The 16476-nt window shown below is 49.0% G+C and overlaps 1 protein-coding gene across 6 annotated transcripts in view; it reads left to right on the top strand.

Annotated features, from left to right (window-relative positions):
* RBM19 (RNA binding motif protein 19) overlaps window positions 1–16476 on the top strand; it is a 144006-nt gene that overhangs the window by 22913 nt on the left and 104617 nt on the right. For all 6 annotated transcript variants that reach the window (XR_012155096.1, XM_073313160.1, XM_073313158.1 and 3 more), the window contains exons 10-16: window positions 1184–1384; window positions 4105–4235; window positions 4752–4873; window positions 5438–5534; window positions 7432–7542; window positions 8976–9176; window positions 9737–9854. Coding sequence is in view for 5 of the 6 variants with exons in the window: in XM_073313160.1 (XP_073169261.1) it covers window positions 1184–1384; window positions 4105–4235; window positions 4752–4873; window positions 5438–5534; window positions 7432–7542; window positions 8976–9176; window positions 9737–9854 (981 nt within the window). In the remaining variant the exon portion in view is untranslated. The remainder of the gene's footprint in view (window positions 1–1183; window positions 1385–4104; window positions 4236–4751; window positions 4874–5437; window positions 5535–7431; window positions 7543–8975; window positions 9177–9736; window positions 9855–16476) is intronic.

Here is a 16476-nt window from a genome sequence, read left to right as displayed (position 1 = left end):
CAAATTCATTAAAGAACCAAATGCTAAACTGTCGCAACCTAACCAAGTAGTATGGGGTTGGGAGAGCAGGGCGTGTCATAAATAAGCTGTTGGACTCTGGCCCAGGTTGGTATTGGCTGAAAGCTGTCGTCCTCTGCTGACTGGCTGGCCTCTGTGAACCAAGTTGGTGGATTTCAGTCCAGTAGCCACATCACAAAACCCACCCTCTCAGTTGGGAGTCTGAGCAGAGAGGTCAAGGGATTGGCAGAGTCTTGGGGAGTCTTCCCGTTCCTGCCCCAAAAGTCCCACCATGGCAGTGTGAATGAAGCTTGCTGTGCGGCAGCCTATGCTGTATCTGTATTTCTGGCTGTATGGCGAGCTCTGACCTGTCCGTGTAGCACCTTTCACCCGCACTAACCCTCCTGCAAGAAACCTTCTGGGGAGCAGTCCTGATCTTGGGATCTCTGCTGTATAGGCCAAATGCCACAAGCTTGCTCTCAAAGTCACTTATCTGGTATCTTCAAAAACTTCAGTGCTCTATGATCAGAAGCAGTGGGCAAGAAATGAGGAATGCTGTGTCTCATACAAAATGACACTGAGATTGGTACCGTAGAAGCAGCTACAGTAGAACTGACTTTTAACATGCAGCTCTTTTGTTGCTTCTGGTGTTAGGCCAAAGCTCCATTATGCACTTGGGAGAAGTGTCTTGGTCTTTCCATTTGTCTTAAACCTAAAAACAATGATTTAAATGTGGCTGGGATGGCACAGTGGGTTAGTGCTGGAGCCCTGTGTTCAAATCCTGCTCTTATCCCAGTCCTCAATGAAAGCTGGTCCTATATTGCAAAACCATTATTGTGTGGAAGCAATAGGACTGGAATGGGGAGGGGTCGTGAGAACTGGAATGCGCTGCCCTGACTCTGTGAGGTGTCTAGCCAGTGGTGTTGCTCTCATTTTGATGAGCACCATGCTTTCCCCAAAACATCATTAACGTTCTTCTCACAGAGATGGGGTGGGCTGCATTCATGGGCGTGTGGGGGGTGGTATTCCACAGGAGGTCAGTGGAGTTTTGCCAGCTTACATTGTCAGTAAATTTGGCCCAGTATCTTTAGAAATGACCATATATTTTAATTATCTAGGCTCAGGTCTGGTTGAGGCCTTTGGAAGTGCCTGAGATGTAAGGTTCCCCCTGTGTTGTGTGTGGCAGGTGGGCGCTACATTGAGGTGTTCCGAGAGGAGCGTGGGCTGAAGATGAAGCTCACCCGGAAGGGTGAAGACCAGCCCTGGCAAAGGAGGAAGAAGGACGATGAGGAAGAGGAGGACCTCTCTGAGTCAGGAAGGCTCTTTGTCAGGAATCTCCCTTACACTAGCACTGAGGAGGACTTGGAGCAAATATTTTCCAAATATGGTAGGGAATGGAGCTCCAATCAGCTTCCTGTTTCCCCCCAGAAATCTGAGGGTTAATCATCTTGCCTGGCTGTAAATGCTCATTTGGATGCCAGGGAAAGAGAAGGCTGTGGCACTCTTAGCCTGCAGATGCCCAGATACAAAGGGATGGGCACCATTTTAAAACTAAATCTTTACAACTGGAACCCATTTCAAAACTCATGGTCATGTTTGACCTCCTGGTTTGCAATCTCTGTATGGAGGCCAGCTATAGAGATGGCCAGCTTGGCTGAATTCCCTTCCACCTCCAGGACATCTCCTAGCTCAGGGCTGAGTAGGATTTATGGAGCCCCAGTGTGCCACTGGAAGAGAAAAGCCTGGGTGGTGAACTGCCTCCCCTTCTGGCCCCGGATAGATCTGGCTGGCTTGTTTCCCTGCAGAAAAATGACTTTCTGAAGGGGAAACAAAGGGAAGCCACAAGAGCTGTCATGCGACTTTTTCCGGCCATATGTTTTGGGTGCCCAGGGCAGCCGACAGAGAGGTAAATCACTGTGGGGCAGGAGGCGGGACTGGGGAAGACCCGGCTGGTGGCTCCAACCCTGCGCTGGGCTCCGCTGCTAGACTGGGCTGGGGAGGACAGGACTTCCTCTTCCCCTGCATGGCATCCGGGGCTGGGTCAGACCCACCCCCAGATTTCTCCCCTGGTTGCAGGAAGCTCTGCAAACTCTTCCCCCCACCCCCACCCCTTCCTGCACCCATCACGCCTCAGCTGCAGTGGGGAGGATCCCTGTACAGGGAGCTGCACCCGCATCTGCCCAACCCCTGTGCATCCAGACCCCTTCATACCCAGACCCTCCTGCTAAGCCTCACCACCCCTGAGCCCCACTCCCCCTGCACCCACACCCCTACCCCACTGAGCCCCAACCAGTTGCACCTGGATCCGCACCCCACTGAATCCTACTCCCCCAGCATCTGGACCCCCCACTGAGCCCCCCATACCCAGACCTCTCTGCCGAGCCCTATCCCCCCTACACCTAGAGCACCCTTCCCAAACACCTTAGAATCATAGAATCATAGAATATCAGGGTTGGAAGGGACCCCAGAAGGTCATCTAGTCCAACCCCCTGCTCGAAGCAGGACCAATTCCCAGTTAAATCATCCCAGCCAGGGCTTTGTCAAGCCTGACCTTAAAAACCTCTAAGGAAGGAGATTCTACCACCTCCCTAGGTAACGCATTCCAGTGTTTCACCACCCTCTTAGTGAAAAAGTTTTTCCTAATATCCAATCTAAACCTCCCCCACTGCAACTTGAGACCATTACTCCTCGTTCTGTCATCTGCTACCATTGAGAACAGTCTAGAGCCATCCTCTTTGGAACCCCCTTTCAGGTAGTTGAAAGCAGCTATCAAATCCCCCCTCATTCTTCTCTTCTGCAGGCTAAACAATCCCAGCTCCCTCAGCCTCTCCTCATAGCTCATGTGTTCCAGTCCCCTAATCATTTTTGTTGCCCTTCGCTGGACTCTCTCCAATTTATCCACATCCTTCTTGAAGTGTGGGGCCCAAAACTGGACACAGTACTCCAGATGAGGCCTCACCAATGTCGAATAGAGGAGAACGATCACGTCCCTCGATCTGCTCGCTATGCCCCTACTTATACATCCCAAAATGCCATTGGCCTTCTTGGCAACAAGGGCACACTGCTGACTCATATCCAGCTTCTCGTCCACTGTAACCCCTAGGTCCTTTTCCGCAGAACTGCTGCCTAGCCATTTGGACCCTAGTCTGTAGCTGTGCATTGGGTTCTTCCGTCCTAAGTGCAGGACCCTGCACTTATCCTTATTGAACCTCATCAGATTTCTTTTGGCCCAATCCTCCAATTTGTCTAGGTCCTTCTGTATCCTATCCTTCCCCTCCAGCGTATCTACCACTCCTCCCAGTTTAGTACTCTCCCCTCCAGCGTATCTACCACTCCTCCCAGGTCCTTCACCTGGACCCTCCAGCAGAGTCCCATTACCATTGCAACCAAAAAAACACAACAAGCCCCTGTGTATCCAAGTCCCCCCCCACCTCCACACTCGGATCCCCCACTGAGCCGCCTGTACCCAGATTGCCCCACACAGAACCATCTCAACCTACACCTGGATCCCCCCCTACTAAGTCCCTCCACACTTGGATCCTGCCTTGCTGAGCCTGCCTGCCCACACTTGGATCCTGCCTGCCTGCCTGGTGCGCCTCGCAAGGAGGGGCAGGGCCCTGGGGTGTTTCTGGGGCAGGTCTGGTCCTTGCACTATGTCGGTTGGGTGCAGCCTCACTGCTGAGTCCGTGTCTTGGGAGAGTGGGGGTGGAGATGTACAGTGATCTCCCACCTCTGTGCAGCTGGTGGCCTGTGCTCCCCAATGCCATGCTGGAGCCTCCACATTTATTTGACAAATAATTTGCAGAATTTTAAAATATTGTGTGCAGAATTTTTAATTTTTGACACAGAATACCCTCAGGAGTAGGATGTGGGGGAAGTTGGTATTAGGGTTGGTATTACTGTACCAACTTGGTAAATAAAGGTTTCGGTATCCATGAGGACAACCCTTGAGTAGGCCCAGATTCTCTCCTTGCATGTGCTAAGCTGACCCAACGCTCATGGCTTCGTTCCATCAGCTGGGCTCCTACAGAAGACACCAGCTCAGAACCCTGCTCTGCAGTGCCTGAGAAGGGAGTATATGTCATGGAAAGGATTTGCCTTTTGCAGGTCCCCTGTCAGAGATCCATTTCCCCATAGACAGTCTGACCAAGAAACCCAAGGGATTTGCCTTCATCACCTACATGATCCCTGAGCATGCTGTGAAGGCCTTCGCAGAAGTGGATGGGCAGGTGTTTCAGGTACAGTGACTCTAACTCACCTGCATGGTTAGGTTGAGGGGGAGGGGATGTTCGATCATAGGGATTATTGCCAGAAGGTCAAATGCTTATGGTGGTCCCACTGTGCACTGCTAATTGGGATGCCTGATGTCCTCAGTGCATTGAGGAATAGAGTGCTGTTAAGATGGGAAGTGCTAGGCCAGCGGTGTAGCAGCACCAGTTTGCGTGGGCCAGTGGGTTCAGAAAACTCCAGGCTGCTCTTAGCACGGTGCCATGCAGAGATCACCAAAGGGAAAAAGTTTGGAGTTTGTTGATCTTTCAAACTCCCTGTTGGGCTGCTCTGGTGAGTTGCTTTGATGCCAGCCTGGAGCAGCAGAGGAGAAGGAGGTCCTCTCAGGTCAGGTTGAAAGGCCATTGTGGGAGGAAGTTGCATGGCAGTGCTGCACTGACGGTAGTTCATCTTACCTTGAGGCAGCGAGACTTTCTTTTGTGAATGTGGATTCAGAGGCATTAGGTCCTATACTCTCTGTCTCCTAGGGCAGGATGCTGCATGTGTTACCTTCCACCATAAAGAAGGAAGAAGGGGAGAACCTAGATGCTGAAGGATCCTCTTCCTACAAGAAGCAGAAGGAGTCCAAGGACAAAGCAAACAGTGCCAGGTACAGAGGGGGGCAGTGTCACACAGCAGGATCCTTTTGTTTTAATATGGCACTAACTGCAGAATTCCCCTTTGGGACCAGACTTGAAATGTGTGCGGCTTCTTTAGGGGGTGTATTAAGGAACAGGGCCAGTCAAATTACTGTTACGTTGCCCCTTCCTTGGCTCTAATGTCCTGGCATCTTCTCTCTTTCTGTCCTCGGCTCATCCAAAGAACCGGGATCTTTTTTTGGCTCATCCAGGTTGCCTTACCAGATCAGTCCTTCTAATCCAGTATCCTAACTTCAGCAGTGGCAGGCTACACAGAGCCCAGCCAATGCTCTGTAACTGTTTAGGAGTGAAGAATGTCCTATTCCACTGAAATGCAGCCTCTCTGTTTTCTCTCCCACTACTTACAACCCACTTGCTCCCCCATCCTCCTCTACCCTTCCTCCCATTCAGTTTGTGATCCTTGTTGTCCCGCTGAGTGTATCTTTTCTGTGTCGCTCTGAGGCAGATGCCAGTTGGAAGGTGTGAACGATCTTACGATTTAGGCCTCATTTTATTTTCTCTTCCTCCCCCTCTAGCTCTCACAACTGGAACGCACTGTTCATGGGCACGAATGCTGTGGCGGATGCAATCGCACAGAAGTACAATGCCACCAAGAGCCAAGTGCTTGATCATGTGAGTTGGATTCTAGCTGGGAAGCATCGTTTCAGTCCATGGATGGAAGCGTGTGGGCCTGCAGCTTAAAGGCTGCTGCTTTGGGTGTCTTTCTTAGAAGGCTCTTAGCACGCTTCTTGGTACCATGAACTAAGTTTCCCTTAGTACATGTGTGCATGGAATGGCTCTTAACTCAGCACTAACAGCTAGATGTGGGCGGTATCTGGGAGTTCATCTGAATGGGGGGTCACTTGCAGAGTGCTAAATGAAATACAAGGTATATCCAGGCACCTGGGTCATCCAAGGCAGCTCTTTTTACTTAGCAGTTCCTGATGTTCCTTCCTGTTCTCTGGCGCGGGGGTTTCAGTAGCGCTCAGCATTGGCCTAACGCTGCTCCCATTGAAGCCAATGGGAGTTTTCATTGAGGTCGATGGGAAGCCAAGTTAGGGGGATGCTTGGTGCTTTTGAAAATCCCGCTGTGAGTGATAAGTGGGAGGCTGCAGCAGGGCGCCAGGCGGGTCCCATTGGTGAACAGGGGTAACAGGCAAACTTGGGCCAGGTGGATCAGACTCTGGTTCAGGAAGCAGGAGCCCCCTCTCTCAAGCAGGTAGCATGTGGTTTCTACCCTCATCTCTAGGCTAAATGAGGACATATTGGGGAGGAGTTAATGAGTCTTACATTGGGTGTCTCAGGCTTTAAAAGGAGCAAGTATGTTTCACAAAAATCATTCCTGGCTCTGCCTGCATAATTGGAGCAGTATTCACATGTGCCAGCCTTTCACCTCGGAAGAGCTGCATTATTATAGTCCACTGAGATCAGAAGTGACATGCGTGTGAAGTATCCACCTCATTACTATGGACCAGTGGTACCAAACACCCAGTGGCTGGGCTGGGTCTGATCCCTGTATGCACATTGTCCAAACCACGTGACTTGCATTCTGGAGAATCTGACTGCTTTTATTTAATACACAAGTAGCTCCTAGCTCTTGTGTGAAGAAAGCCTGTTGGATGTGATTGATGTAATGTTGGTTTAGGCAGCATGGCACAGATTTGAAGGTGTGCCTTGCTCAAGTCACTATAGTCATGTGTTAACTCTGAAACCTAACGAGAGATCAAAGGGCAGATATTCAGATAATTTAAGTGCACAAGTATAGTAGAATCTATGTTTGAACTAATTGAGGGTTGAGGAATTCATAAAACTGAAGCTCTCAGTTACAGTTCGTACAGTACATAGGTTGTGGTGTGGCACACTGCATCACTTGTTCAAAGCACTTCAAAGCAATTTTCAGTGCACTGAAGGCATCAGAATGTGAGGGGATGTCGACTTGTTCTTCATTAACATCACTTTTGTTGTGTGATAATTTTTTTGTTTGTTTTTTGTTTCCCTTGTGGGGAGAACATGGTTCCTACAACTGGTCATTCGTAACACTGGTATTCATAAAATCCACGCTGTACTGTCTGTGCCTAATTCGCTTCACAATTACTGCAGTTGTGTGCTCAAAACTACACACAACTGGTCAAGTAGACACCAGCTGAAATAGCTGTGGTCCTAAAACTACCCTGCATAACACTTTACTGCTGCATTCAGCACCATTCTTTTCACTAGCTGAAGATTCAGTCATGCCCTCAGTTACAAGGAGTGGAGTTCCCATGGGAGTTACATATGCATAACAGCTGGAATTTGGACCTAAAAGCTTAGATATGGCCTACGAGTCATCAGCTAACCTCAGGGTGACGTTCTGGCTTGACTGAAGTCAACGGAGCCAAGATCTCACCCTCTGTCTGTATGCAAACCTCCAGTTAGGCCAGAGTCTGAGTGGTGTGGGTGTTACTCTGGTTTAGGCCTGTTGTTACCAGCGTAGTTTATGCTCCTGACTTTGTCACTCTTTGGATTTAACCACTGTTGCTCTCATTTGCAGGAAGGCAAAGGCAGCGTGGCCGTGAGGGTAGCTCTGGGCGAAACCCAGCTAGTCCAGGACGTCCGCCAGTTCCTGATCGACAATGGAGTCAGCCTGGATTCCTTCAGTCAGGTGAGGCACTTCAGTAGCTCCGGCTCAGCAGAAACCCTGCTCGCTGCAGCAGCAGATGGCTTATTTCTTCTCACCTTAGTGTCTGGGTGTTCAGGAGAGAGTGATGCAGGCTGATAGTGTGGGGGTGCTCTCTATGTCAGGGTGGGTCACTCATCTATAAATACTTGAACGGTGAACAGCAGAGAGAATGGTCTGTAAGTTAGCAGTCTGCTCCTGGCTTAGTGGGCAAGTTGGGTGCTATGAGGATTGGGAACATTGGCCTTTCAGCTCTCTTGATCACGTGGTGCGCAACACACACGAAACTTGAGGCTCTTTTCACGCTTGTCATCCCATTGGTTCCTGGTGCTTAGTCCTTACAGTGCCATGGCTGGATGCAGAGGAAAACCTTAAACCTTGGAGTCGGTGGCATTAGGATTTGGGATGTTTCTTCTCCAGCTGCCAGGGAAGGTGAACACATTTGACCTGGCTCCTTTCACCCTCTTACTTATTTGCAGCCATCTGTCTCTAGAAATCCCCCTTCAGGGCTTTTCAGTCTGCTTGTGTTCTCCTCTTGGAGGTCTGCAGATCCATCAGAAGCCTCAGGTCAATCTCAACGAGATTCTGAGAAGCTTGAGTATAAAAATGTGAACTACAAAGTCCCTACTCCATTTTTTCCCCCCGGTTTTCCATTTCACAAATATGGATTTTTTGTTTTATTTTTGGGGGGGGGGGGGGGGGCCAGTTTTGAGTAGAGTAGTAAAAGCTATGTCTGAAATCGGTGCTAGGCTAGAAGAACTTGCACGGCATCTTTGCATGCTAACCATCCCTGTGCACAGACCTCCTCAGCACAGCTCTGGGGATGGGATTTGCTGGCTGACGGCTGATGCAGGACCAGCTGAATGATCACAGCTCATTAATAGTTCTCATCCTTCCGTCCCAGCCCTTAATATTCATGTGTAAGTGTTAATACATAACCCTAAATTGACTTATTTATCTTCTCCCCACCCAAGTATCTCAAATGATGGGGGTTTGATCCTGATCCCCTCAACTCTCATTGAAGTCAGTTGCTGAGATTGCTCAGCACCTTACAGGACTGAACCCTAAATGTGCAGGAGTAGATTCACCCACCACAGAAATGTGCCCAGCCTGGAGTGGGACATGGCAGCTCTTTGAATGCACGCAGCAATACGAAGCTAGCTGAACTGAAAATGGAGATCAGCAGTGTGTGTGGATGTATTGTATGTTGGGAACTGATGCCTGGCCCCGTGAGTGAATGGAGTTTGTCCACTGGGGCTGCATTTCAAATGGCAGGAAGGGAATTTTACACAGCTCTTTGTGGGTTTGCAGTGTATCCTGGAAGCATATAAAATGGAGCAGGGGGACCCCCAAAGTCTCAGACCCCTTATAAGAATCCTCCTCTGTATTTTTCTCCCCACACACACACACCTTTTCAGGCTGCTGGAGAGCGGAGTAAAACTGTGATCCTAGTTAAGAATCTCCCTGCCGGCACTAAAGTGGTGGAGCTGGAGGAGGTCTTTGGCCCATATGGCAGCCTCGGGCGAGTGCTGCTCCCGGAAGGAGGGATCACAGCCATTGTGGAATTCTTGGAGCCCACGGAGGCCAAGCGAGCCTTCACCAAGCTGGCCTACTCCAAGGTAAGCATGAGGATGGCAACATGTGTCGTCTAATGTGGAAATCTCACTTCGGGAGAGGAGATCCAGGCTAGGCAGGCTAATGCAAATCTGCCCTCTTCTCTGTCCCAGTGTTGGCACTTTGAGAAGCCAGGTAGGAATAATTTGATCAGGTATCAATATCTTAAAACCTCAGATGTAATCATTAGTAATCAAATTCAAATTCAAAAGGGTGCAAGTTCTTGCTTAATGTGGAGGGGCTGAAAGAAGCAATCTCTAGAAGTGGGGAGAAGGTCAGGGCATTTTTAGGAGAATAAAATCCCCCCATGTTGCTATTTCCTGGTCCTTCAGTGTCATTCAAACTCAGCCCTAGAGAATGCTCCTGAACCCCCAGTGAGAACACGCCCTGAAGGGAGAGCATGCAGCTGTGGCTTTTAACCTCCAGACAGCTCCCATCTCCTGTAATATGTCCCTTGAGAAGGTAGAGCTGAGATTTGAACCTATGTTCTCCTCCACCCCCTCGCATCTGCAAAGTCACTTCTCCCCTGCCTTGTAGCCATCCCTTGTATCTGTCACCCTTGCAGTTTCAGCACGTCCCTCTGTATCTCGAGTGGGCTCCCATGGGTGTCTTTTCCTGCCCACCCCCTGAGAAGAAGCAGGCTGAGATTCCAGAAGAGGAAGGAGAAGCAAGGCTGGGAACTGGTAAGAATTTTTATTTGGGGGAGGAGGTATTTACTGTAGTGTGTGTGACCCTGTTTTTCCTGTAGAGCAGTGGCCATGCTGTTCTTGTCCTAAATGGATGAGAACCTCTGCCTTACTTGAAGTCCCCTCTTGAAGTTGCTTTGAGGATCGTGTGTCTAGAGATGAGCAGAGTTTCTCTTCCCCCATCATTCTGCAGAGCACTTGACTGCTGACCTGGGAAAGCAGATGTCTCTAGACCTAAGCGGTACAGCAGTGCACTTGCTTGCTGTTGCCATTCTCTCCCTTTGGGTTTTTGGAAGCCAGTGCTGGTGTTAGAAATGGGGCTAAGATTTGGTGCAGTATCGGGGTTCAATTGGTAGCATATGTGAGGTCAGTGGGGTGAATAGAGCTAAGATATTAAGCAGTGTGGGAGAATGATTGTGGCTCAGAAATGCAGGGGCAGCGTTATTCATTTGTATTACTATAGTACCCAGGGGCCCTCAATATAGACCAAGACCCCATTGTGCTAGGCGCTGTAGAAGCGCACAACAAAAATACAGTTCCTTACATAAGCGGCTTACAATTGAAGTACATCATAAGAGGCAACGGATGGCTATTGACACGCCGAGGAGTACAAGTGAACGATGAGACAGTATTGGGCTGCGTGAGAGGTAGAGATCTGTGCACACCAACAGCCTGCCCGTTGCCATATTTTGCGTAGGCATCCTGACAGAGGAGGGGTCTGGAGGAGGGTAATGAGGTAGGTGTGCCAATGTTTATGGGCAGCGCCTCCCAAGCGTATGGAATAATGCAGGAGAAAGCACGGAGGGGGTTGAAAATTTAAAAAGTGGGCAGTGGAGGATGACCTCATGGGCTGAATGTCACCATCTCAACAGCAAATGAGACCCTATGACGGGCCTTGAAAGTGAGTACAATTGGCTTATCTTTGATGCAACGGAGAAGGGGGAGCCAGTGGAAGGGTGCAAAGAGGGCTGACACAGTCAAAGTGATGGGGTAGGGAAATGATCTTTGCAGCCGCATTCTGAATGGCCGCGAGCAGGGATTTGTCAAGGCCAGAGAAGGATGTTCTAGGAATCGAGCCGTGAAGTGATGAGAATTTTGTTGCTGTGTGCATGGATAAGAGGGGCTGTATCGTAGAGGTGTTATGCCCAAAGAATTGGCAAGATTTAGATGCAGCCTGGATGCGAGGACTTAGAGAGAGGTCCGAGTCAAAGATGACACTCAGGTTGCAGGTCTGAATGGTGGTATCCAGTCGTTAACAAAGGAGGTAATGGGGAGGGCTTGCAGGGGAAGATTAGGAGCTCGGGTTTAGCCATGTTTAGTTTGAGCTGGTGTCTAGAGATTCATAGAATCATAGAATATCAGGTTGGAAGGGAGGTCATCTAGTCCAACCCCCTGCTCAAAGCAGGACCAATCCCCAGTTTTTGCCCCAGATCCCTAAATGGTCCCCTCAAGGATTGAACTCACAACCCTGGGTTTAGCAGGCCAATGCTCAAACCACTGAGCTATCCCACCATGAGGCAGCGTCAATGACAGGCTGAGTTTTTAGTCTGGACAGGAGACAGGTCTGGAGTGAAGAGGTGAATCTGAGTTGTCAGCACAGAGGTAGTCATTGAATTTGTGTTTGTCAGTGACGTTACCCAGAGATGAGGTGCAGAGAGAGAGGAGAAGAGGACCAAAGACAGAGCCCTAAAGAACCTCCACAGGGAGTTGAAGGGTGGATGAGGAGGATCCCCCGAGGAACACACTGAAGGAGCAATTAGAGATGTAGGAGCGGACAGAGTCACGGAAGCCAAGGGAGGACAGGACTTGAAGAAGAGCACAGATGACTGTATCAGAGATGGCCAACAGGTCAAGAAGGATGAGGATGGAATATTTGATAGAATAGAGAAGGGGGAACTAAAGAAGAGATGCAAAGAAAATTGTTTGCTTAGACTTTCCCCTTATTCGCCCTTAATGCAAATGCAGTGTGGACCAAGAAAATATGCATCTTTCTTGGGTGCAATAGTTTTTATGCTTCATGTGCTTTAGTATCAGTACTGGTTCCAAAAATATGCAGATTCCTTTGTTGAAGGAGGGTGATTTGAGGAGTTTCAGGAAAACTAGGCAGATGAGATTAAAGCCAGGCCAAAAAAGGCAGGAAGTGTCCGGCTGAAGGCCTTTTTTCCTGCCCCTGAAACACACACATGGCTAGAAGATGGCACTCATGACCAGGGCCGAACAAGGTAGCAATTGTGCTAGTCTCATTGCCACTCTCAGCTTTGTGTCCATGAAGCCCAGCCAGTGGGAGAACTTTGAAACCAGTGAATGTTTATGGCTTTGTGCGAGGATCTATGGTGGCTTCTGTTGGAGCTTCTGATCTTGAGCCTTCAGCAGCTCCACTGCCCCAAAAGAGAGAACTGTAGCAACTCCTCACTTTCAACACGTTGGAGTTAGGACGTCAGGGGGAACGCAGGGCACATTCAGTGCCTTGAGACGCTCAGGATTGTTCCTGATACAGTAGTTTCTGGTGCTCAGTGTAGTCCATTTTTAAAAGTCTTGGTGGATGGGACTAACTCCACTTCTAGTGGAGATGATCACACCGTCTAAGATCTTGCCATTAGGAGACGCACTCCTGAGATTGTCAAATCTGGTGACTTGAGAGTTGGCCTCACTGGCGCTTAGATACTGAAGTGACAGCTGATGGGTAATATTTCTGCTTTAGAAAGGGTATTATGATGAACATTATTATAGCCCAGACCTGAAGAAGAGCTCTGTGTAGCTCAGAAGCTCATCTCTCTCACCAGCAGAAGTTGGTCCAGTAAAAGATGTTATCTCAGCCATCTCATGTCTCAGTTATTCCAAGAGGCAGCATAAATAGCTTACAGGGACTGTACAAGCCACCACCCCGACTAGAGAGTTCTCTCCATGTGCATAATTGGTATAAATGGAGACTGAGCTCTATAAAGAGGGTAGGAGAAGCAGTCCCAGAACAAAAGGACGAGCAAGGCCAATCTGCTGCTGTTACTTAACATGCAGCAGTGCCAGTAGGTCTCAACCAGGTCAGGTCCCCATTGTGCCAGGTGCTGTGTGAACACACAGCAATTACAGTCCCTGCCCCAGAGAGCTTAGTCTGAAAGGCAAGACCGATGAGGTGGATGAGAGGAATGGTTTGGGGGTGGGGGGAAGGATGAGATCGTGGTTACAGCATCTGACTAGGACTTGGGAGAGCTGAGTTCAATTCCTGACTCTGCCACAGCCTGCCTGGATGAGTCACTGAATCCACCCGGTGCCTCAGTTTCCCCATCGTAAATTGGGGGCAGTGCTTTCCTACCCCACAGAGATGTTGAGGAAAAAATCCTTCAGTGAGTTCGGGGTGATTGGATACCATGGTGATGAGGGCCCTATCAGTACTGAGATAGGAAGGATGAAGTAACACCAACAGTAGCTGTGATGGGGTACTTTAGTATCGACAACATGACATGGAAGCAGATTGACCCCTCCCCCAAACTTTATAACAAAGCCAGTTATTGACAGAATTTCCCCATCAGAGGGAGGGGAGTGACACAGCTGCCTGTCCACATGTGTTACATGGTGCCCTCCTGTAAGGGTCTAAAGAGCCTAATTGAAGGGCCAGGCCTGAGGATCCCAGCTCTAATTGAACAAAGGAAGGTAGCACCAGGCAGCAGGGCCCAGACCAGCTGATTGCCTGGCTGGCAGGTCGTGGAGCAGCGTGTGCATTTGTGTGCTTGCCTGTGTTAATTTCAAGCCCCACTGCATGCCTTGTGTGGGTGAATTCCCACTGCTCTTATGGTAAGGACATGACCTTTTTTATGTCTTTCCCCTCTCCATCCCTGGGGCTTTTTAGCATTGCTCTTGCATATTTGGGGCCTTAAACACTTTTAAAACCAGTACGGAAGGAGGTTGGATAGCTGAGGTTTTATTATTTGTAATTTTTTTTCCCCCTGGAAGCCTTTTCAAGACGATCAGGGAGGTGGAGGGAGCCGATGAAAAGCTTTTCCCATTCCAGGTACTGGGGGAGGGACAAAGATAGGGGCAGCTGTTTTATCTCCCCATAACCGAGACCCTCACCTCCAGATAAAGGGCTTTAAGCACAGGAGCTCCTGGAAAGCTGCTTCAGTTTGATAATGGTCTTTGCTGTCAGCCTTTGGCACCATACGCCTGGGGAAAGGTGTGGGAGGGAGGCAGCAGTAAATTCCTTAGTCTGATTACAACAGAGCCCCATGTGACTGTTGTGCTAACTGCAGATGGAGGCATCTTTCCCCTCTTCCAACCCATTTGTCTTCAAAACCAGTGAATTTTCTACGGAAGTTTGCTGATTTCCAGCAATTGCTAAAAGGTTCTCTTGCAATTAAGGGTGAAAGTGCTTGGCCAAAAGAAAAAAAACTTGAAACATTTTTTTCAGGGCAGAAGAAATTTACAGTTGATCACTTGTTTCTGTGACTTGTGTCTGGTTCTGAAAAGCTTTTTAACCAAAGCAGGGATCTGGGTACACTTTGGAACCAACCCAGCTCATGGCACTGTTGTCTCAGCAGAACATGCCTATTCAACAGAATAGCAGATGATCAGCACAATACTCAGTACAAAGGGTAGATGCAATAGGAAGGCCAAGCTAGTCGTACGTCTTTGGCACCAATTACGCCTTCCGACACCTCTCCAGTGGATTGGGTCAGATCCTGCTCCTCTTGGAGACAATAAAAAACTCCAACCACCTCCCATGAACTGTAGTGGGGCGAGCTAATAAGCCTGATCCTAAGCCCTTTGCAGTCAGTGTCAAGATCCCTGTTAAGTTCAGTGTGCTTTGGATGAGGCCCAAAGGCTACAAGGGATCTCTCACACCTTCCTCTGAAGCATCTTATGCTGATCACTGAGGTGGGAGGCCAGGCTGGCTGGATGTGGTTTGGCAACTCGTGTGTATGTGGTGAGCCCTGGAGAGAGCTGTTGGTGCCCAGTGCTGGCGCATACCATGCTGGGGTGAGAGAGGGGAATTGCAGTCAGCAGTGGAGGTGCTCAGGGCAGGCCCTAAAGCTAAGGAATTAGCCTGGTTACTTAGGGAAAGCACCACATTTGGTGCTCGGATACGATGGTAGTGGAGGGCTAGGTGAGCATTTAGAGAGATTGGGGGTATAGTGATAGTTGTAAGACATGCTTCTTGGGTCTCTGTCATTTCTGGAAGACCTTCCAGACAGCTGCCTTTGGTTTTGCAGCCCAGCTTTTCTGCGGAGGAGAGAGCCCAAGAGCGAGGTTGTGTTGGTGATATCTTCCTCTCTGGGTGAGGAGGAAGAGTGTTTGTCACTCTTCTACCTTGCCTTGGAGCCAGGTGGAAGGAGGACAGCATGTGGGTTTGAATTGCTGATAATGCTGGAAGCCAGCCATGGGTTGTTTCCTAATGCCAGCATTTGGAATGGAGATGGGAGAAGGTGGTGAATAGAGATGTTGGAATTCCCTACTTTGTATGTGGATCATTTTCTGGGAAGTTTGGAGCACAAGGCAAATTTCCAGTTTAGATTCTGATATTAGCCTCATGCTCTGGGTTGTGCATCCCTCCTGAGCCTGCCTTTCCCTTTCTCACTCCTCTCCACCTCCTTTCTGGACAGCCTCTCCAACTTCCTCAGTTGTTAAACAATGGGCCTCAGAAAAATGTGAAGTTCTTTTCCCCTTTCCTTTCCTTTTTCTTTTCTCTTTGCGGCAGAGATAGGATGGCTGCATGTTCCACTGATGTTAAAAGGACAACGTTATCATTGTTGCTGTTTTCATTAAAGCATAAAAGGGCCATTTCATGCCAGAGCCCTTGAAGATTAATTAGAAGTTTAATACATTTGGTTTGTTTCTTGAAAGTGGAAAAAGGCTGGTGGAGTCTTCGTGGTACTTGCTGTGGTGAGTCAAATGATTATGGACAAAAACCCGTAAAGTTCCCTTTCATGTACACAAGTCTTTCAAACCTTGCTACAGCCTCCATCAAAATGGGCTGAAGCAGAAGCTGTTCACGAAGAGGATGGGTTGGCGCAGCGAACGGGTTGGCGCAGCGAAGGTGACTGAAGATTGGCCCATAAACTCTTTTAAAAATTAAGTAAGCCAAGTGAGATGCAGCATTTGCTACCCTGTTGATTCCTGGCTGTTGTGCAGAGGGGATGCAGTTGTGTCTCAGTGCTGGAGGTTCCCAGGTGTCGTTCTGTGGTATAGCAGAAGGGGTGCTGTTGTCTCTCAGTGCTGGAGGTTCCTTTGTGGTACACTGGACTGTATCCGAGGTGATACAGTTGCGTTTGTGGTGGCAGTTCCCAGGTAATATGGTGAGTGCCAAGGAACACTACAGCAGAGTCATCATTACTTGTGGTATTTCAGAAGAGCAGTACAGTTGTGTGTTGATTACCAAATGCTACGATCTGTGTTGCAGTTCAGCTGAGTAAGGTCCATAGATCATGGAAAATAAACTAGCAGAGCAGAGGCACTACTGTATTGGCTGGGTGCTTTAGGAGCATGGCTGCCATCTTGAACCTGGTCCTCAGTTGTCCTTTTATCCAGTCAGTGAGTTGAGTATTTTGAGGTATTTTATGCACCGATGCAGGAGTAGACCTTGTACATCAAATACTTGATTAGCAGCCTCTGTCAAGAGAGGGCTATA

The sequence above is a fragment of the Lepidochelys kempii genome, chromosome 15 (genome assembly GCF_965140265.1).
Source record: "Lepidochelys kempii isolate rLepKem1 chromosome 15, rLepKem1.hap2, whole genome shotgun sequence".
NCBI lineage: Eukaryota > Metazoa > Chordata > Testudines > Cheloniidae > Lepidochelys > Lepidochelys kempii.
Note: the sequence above shows the minus strand (reverse complement) of the source record. Positions and strands in the feature narration are given on the sequence as shown.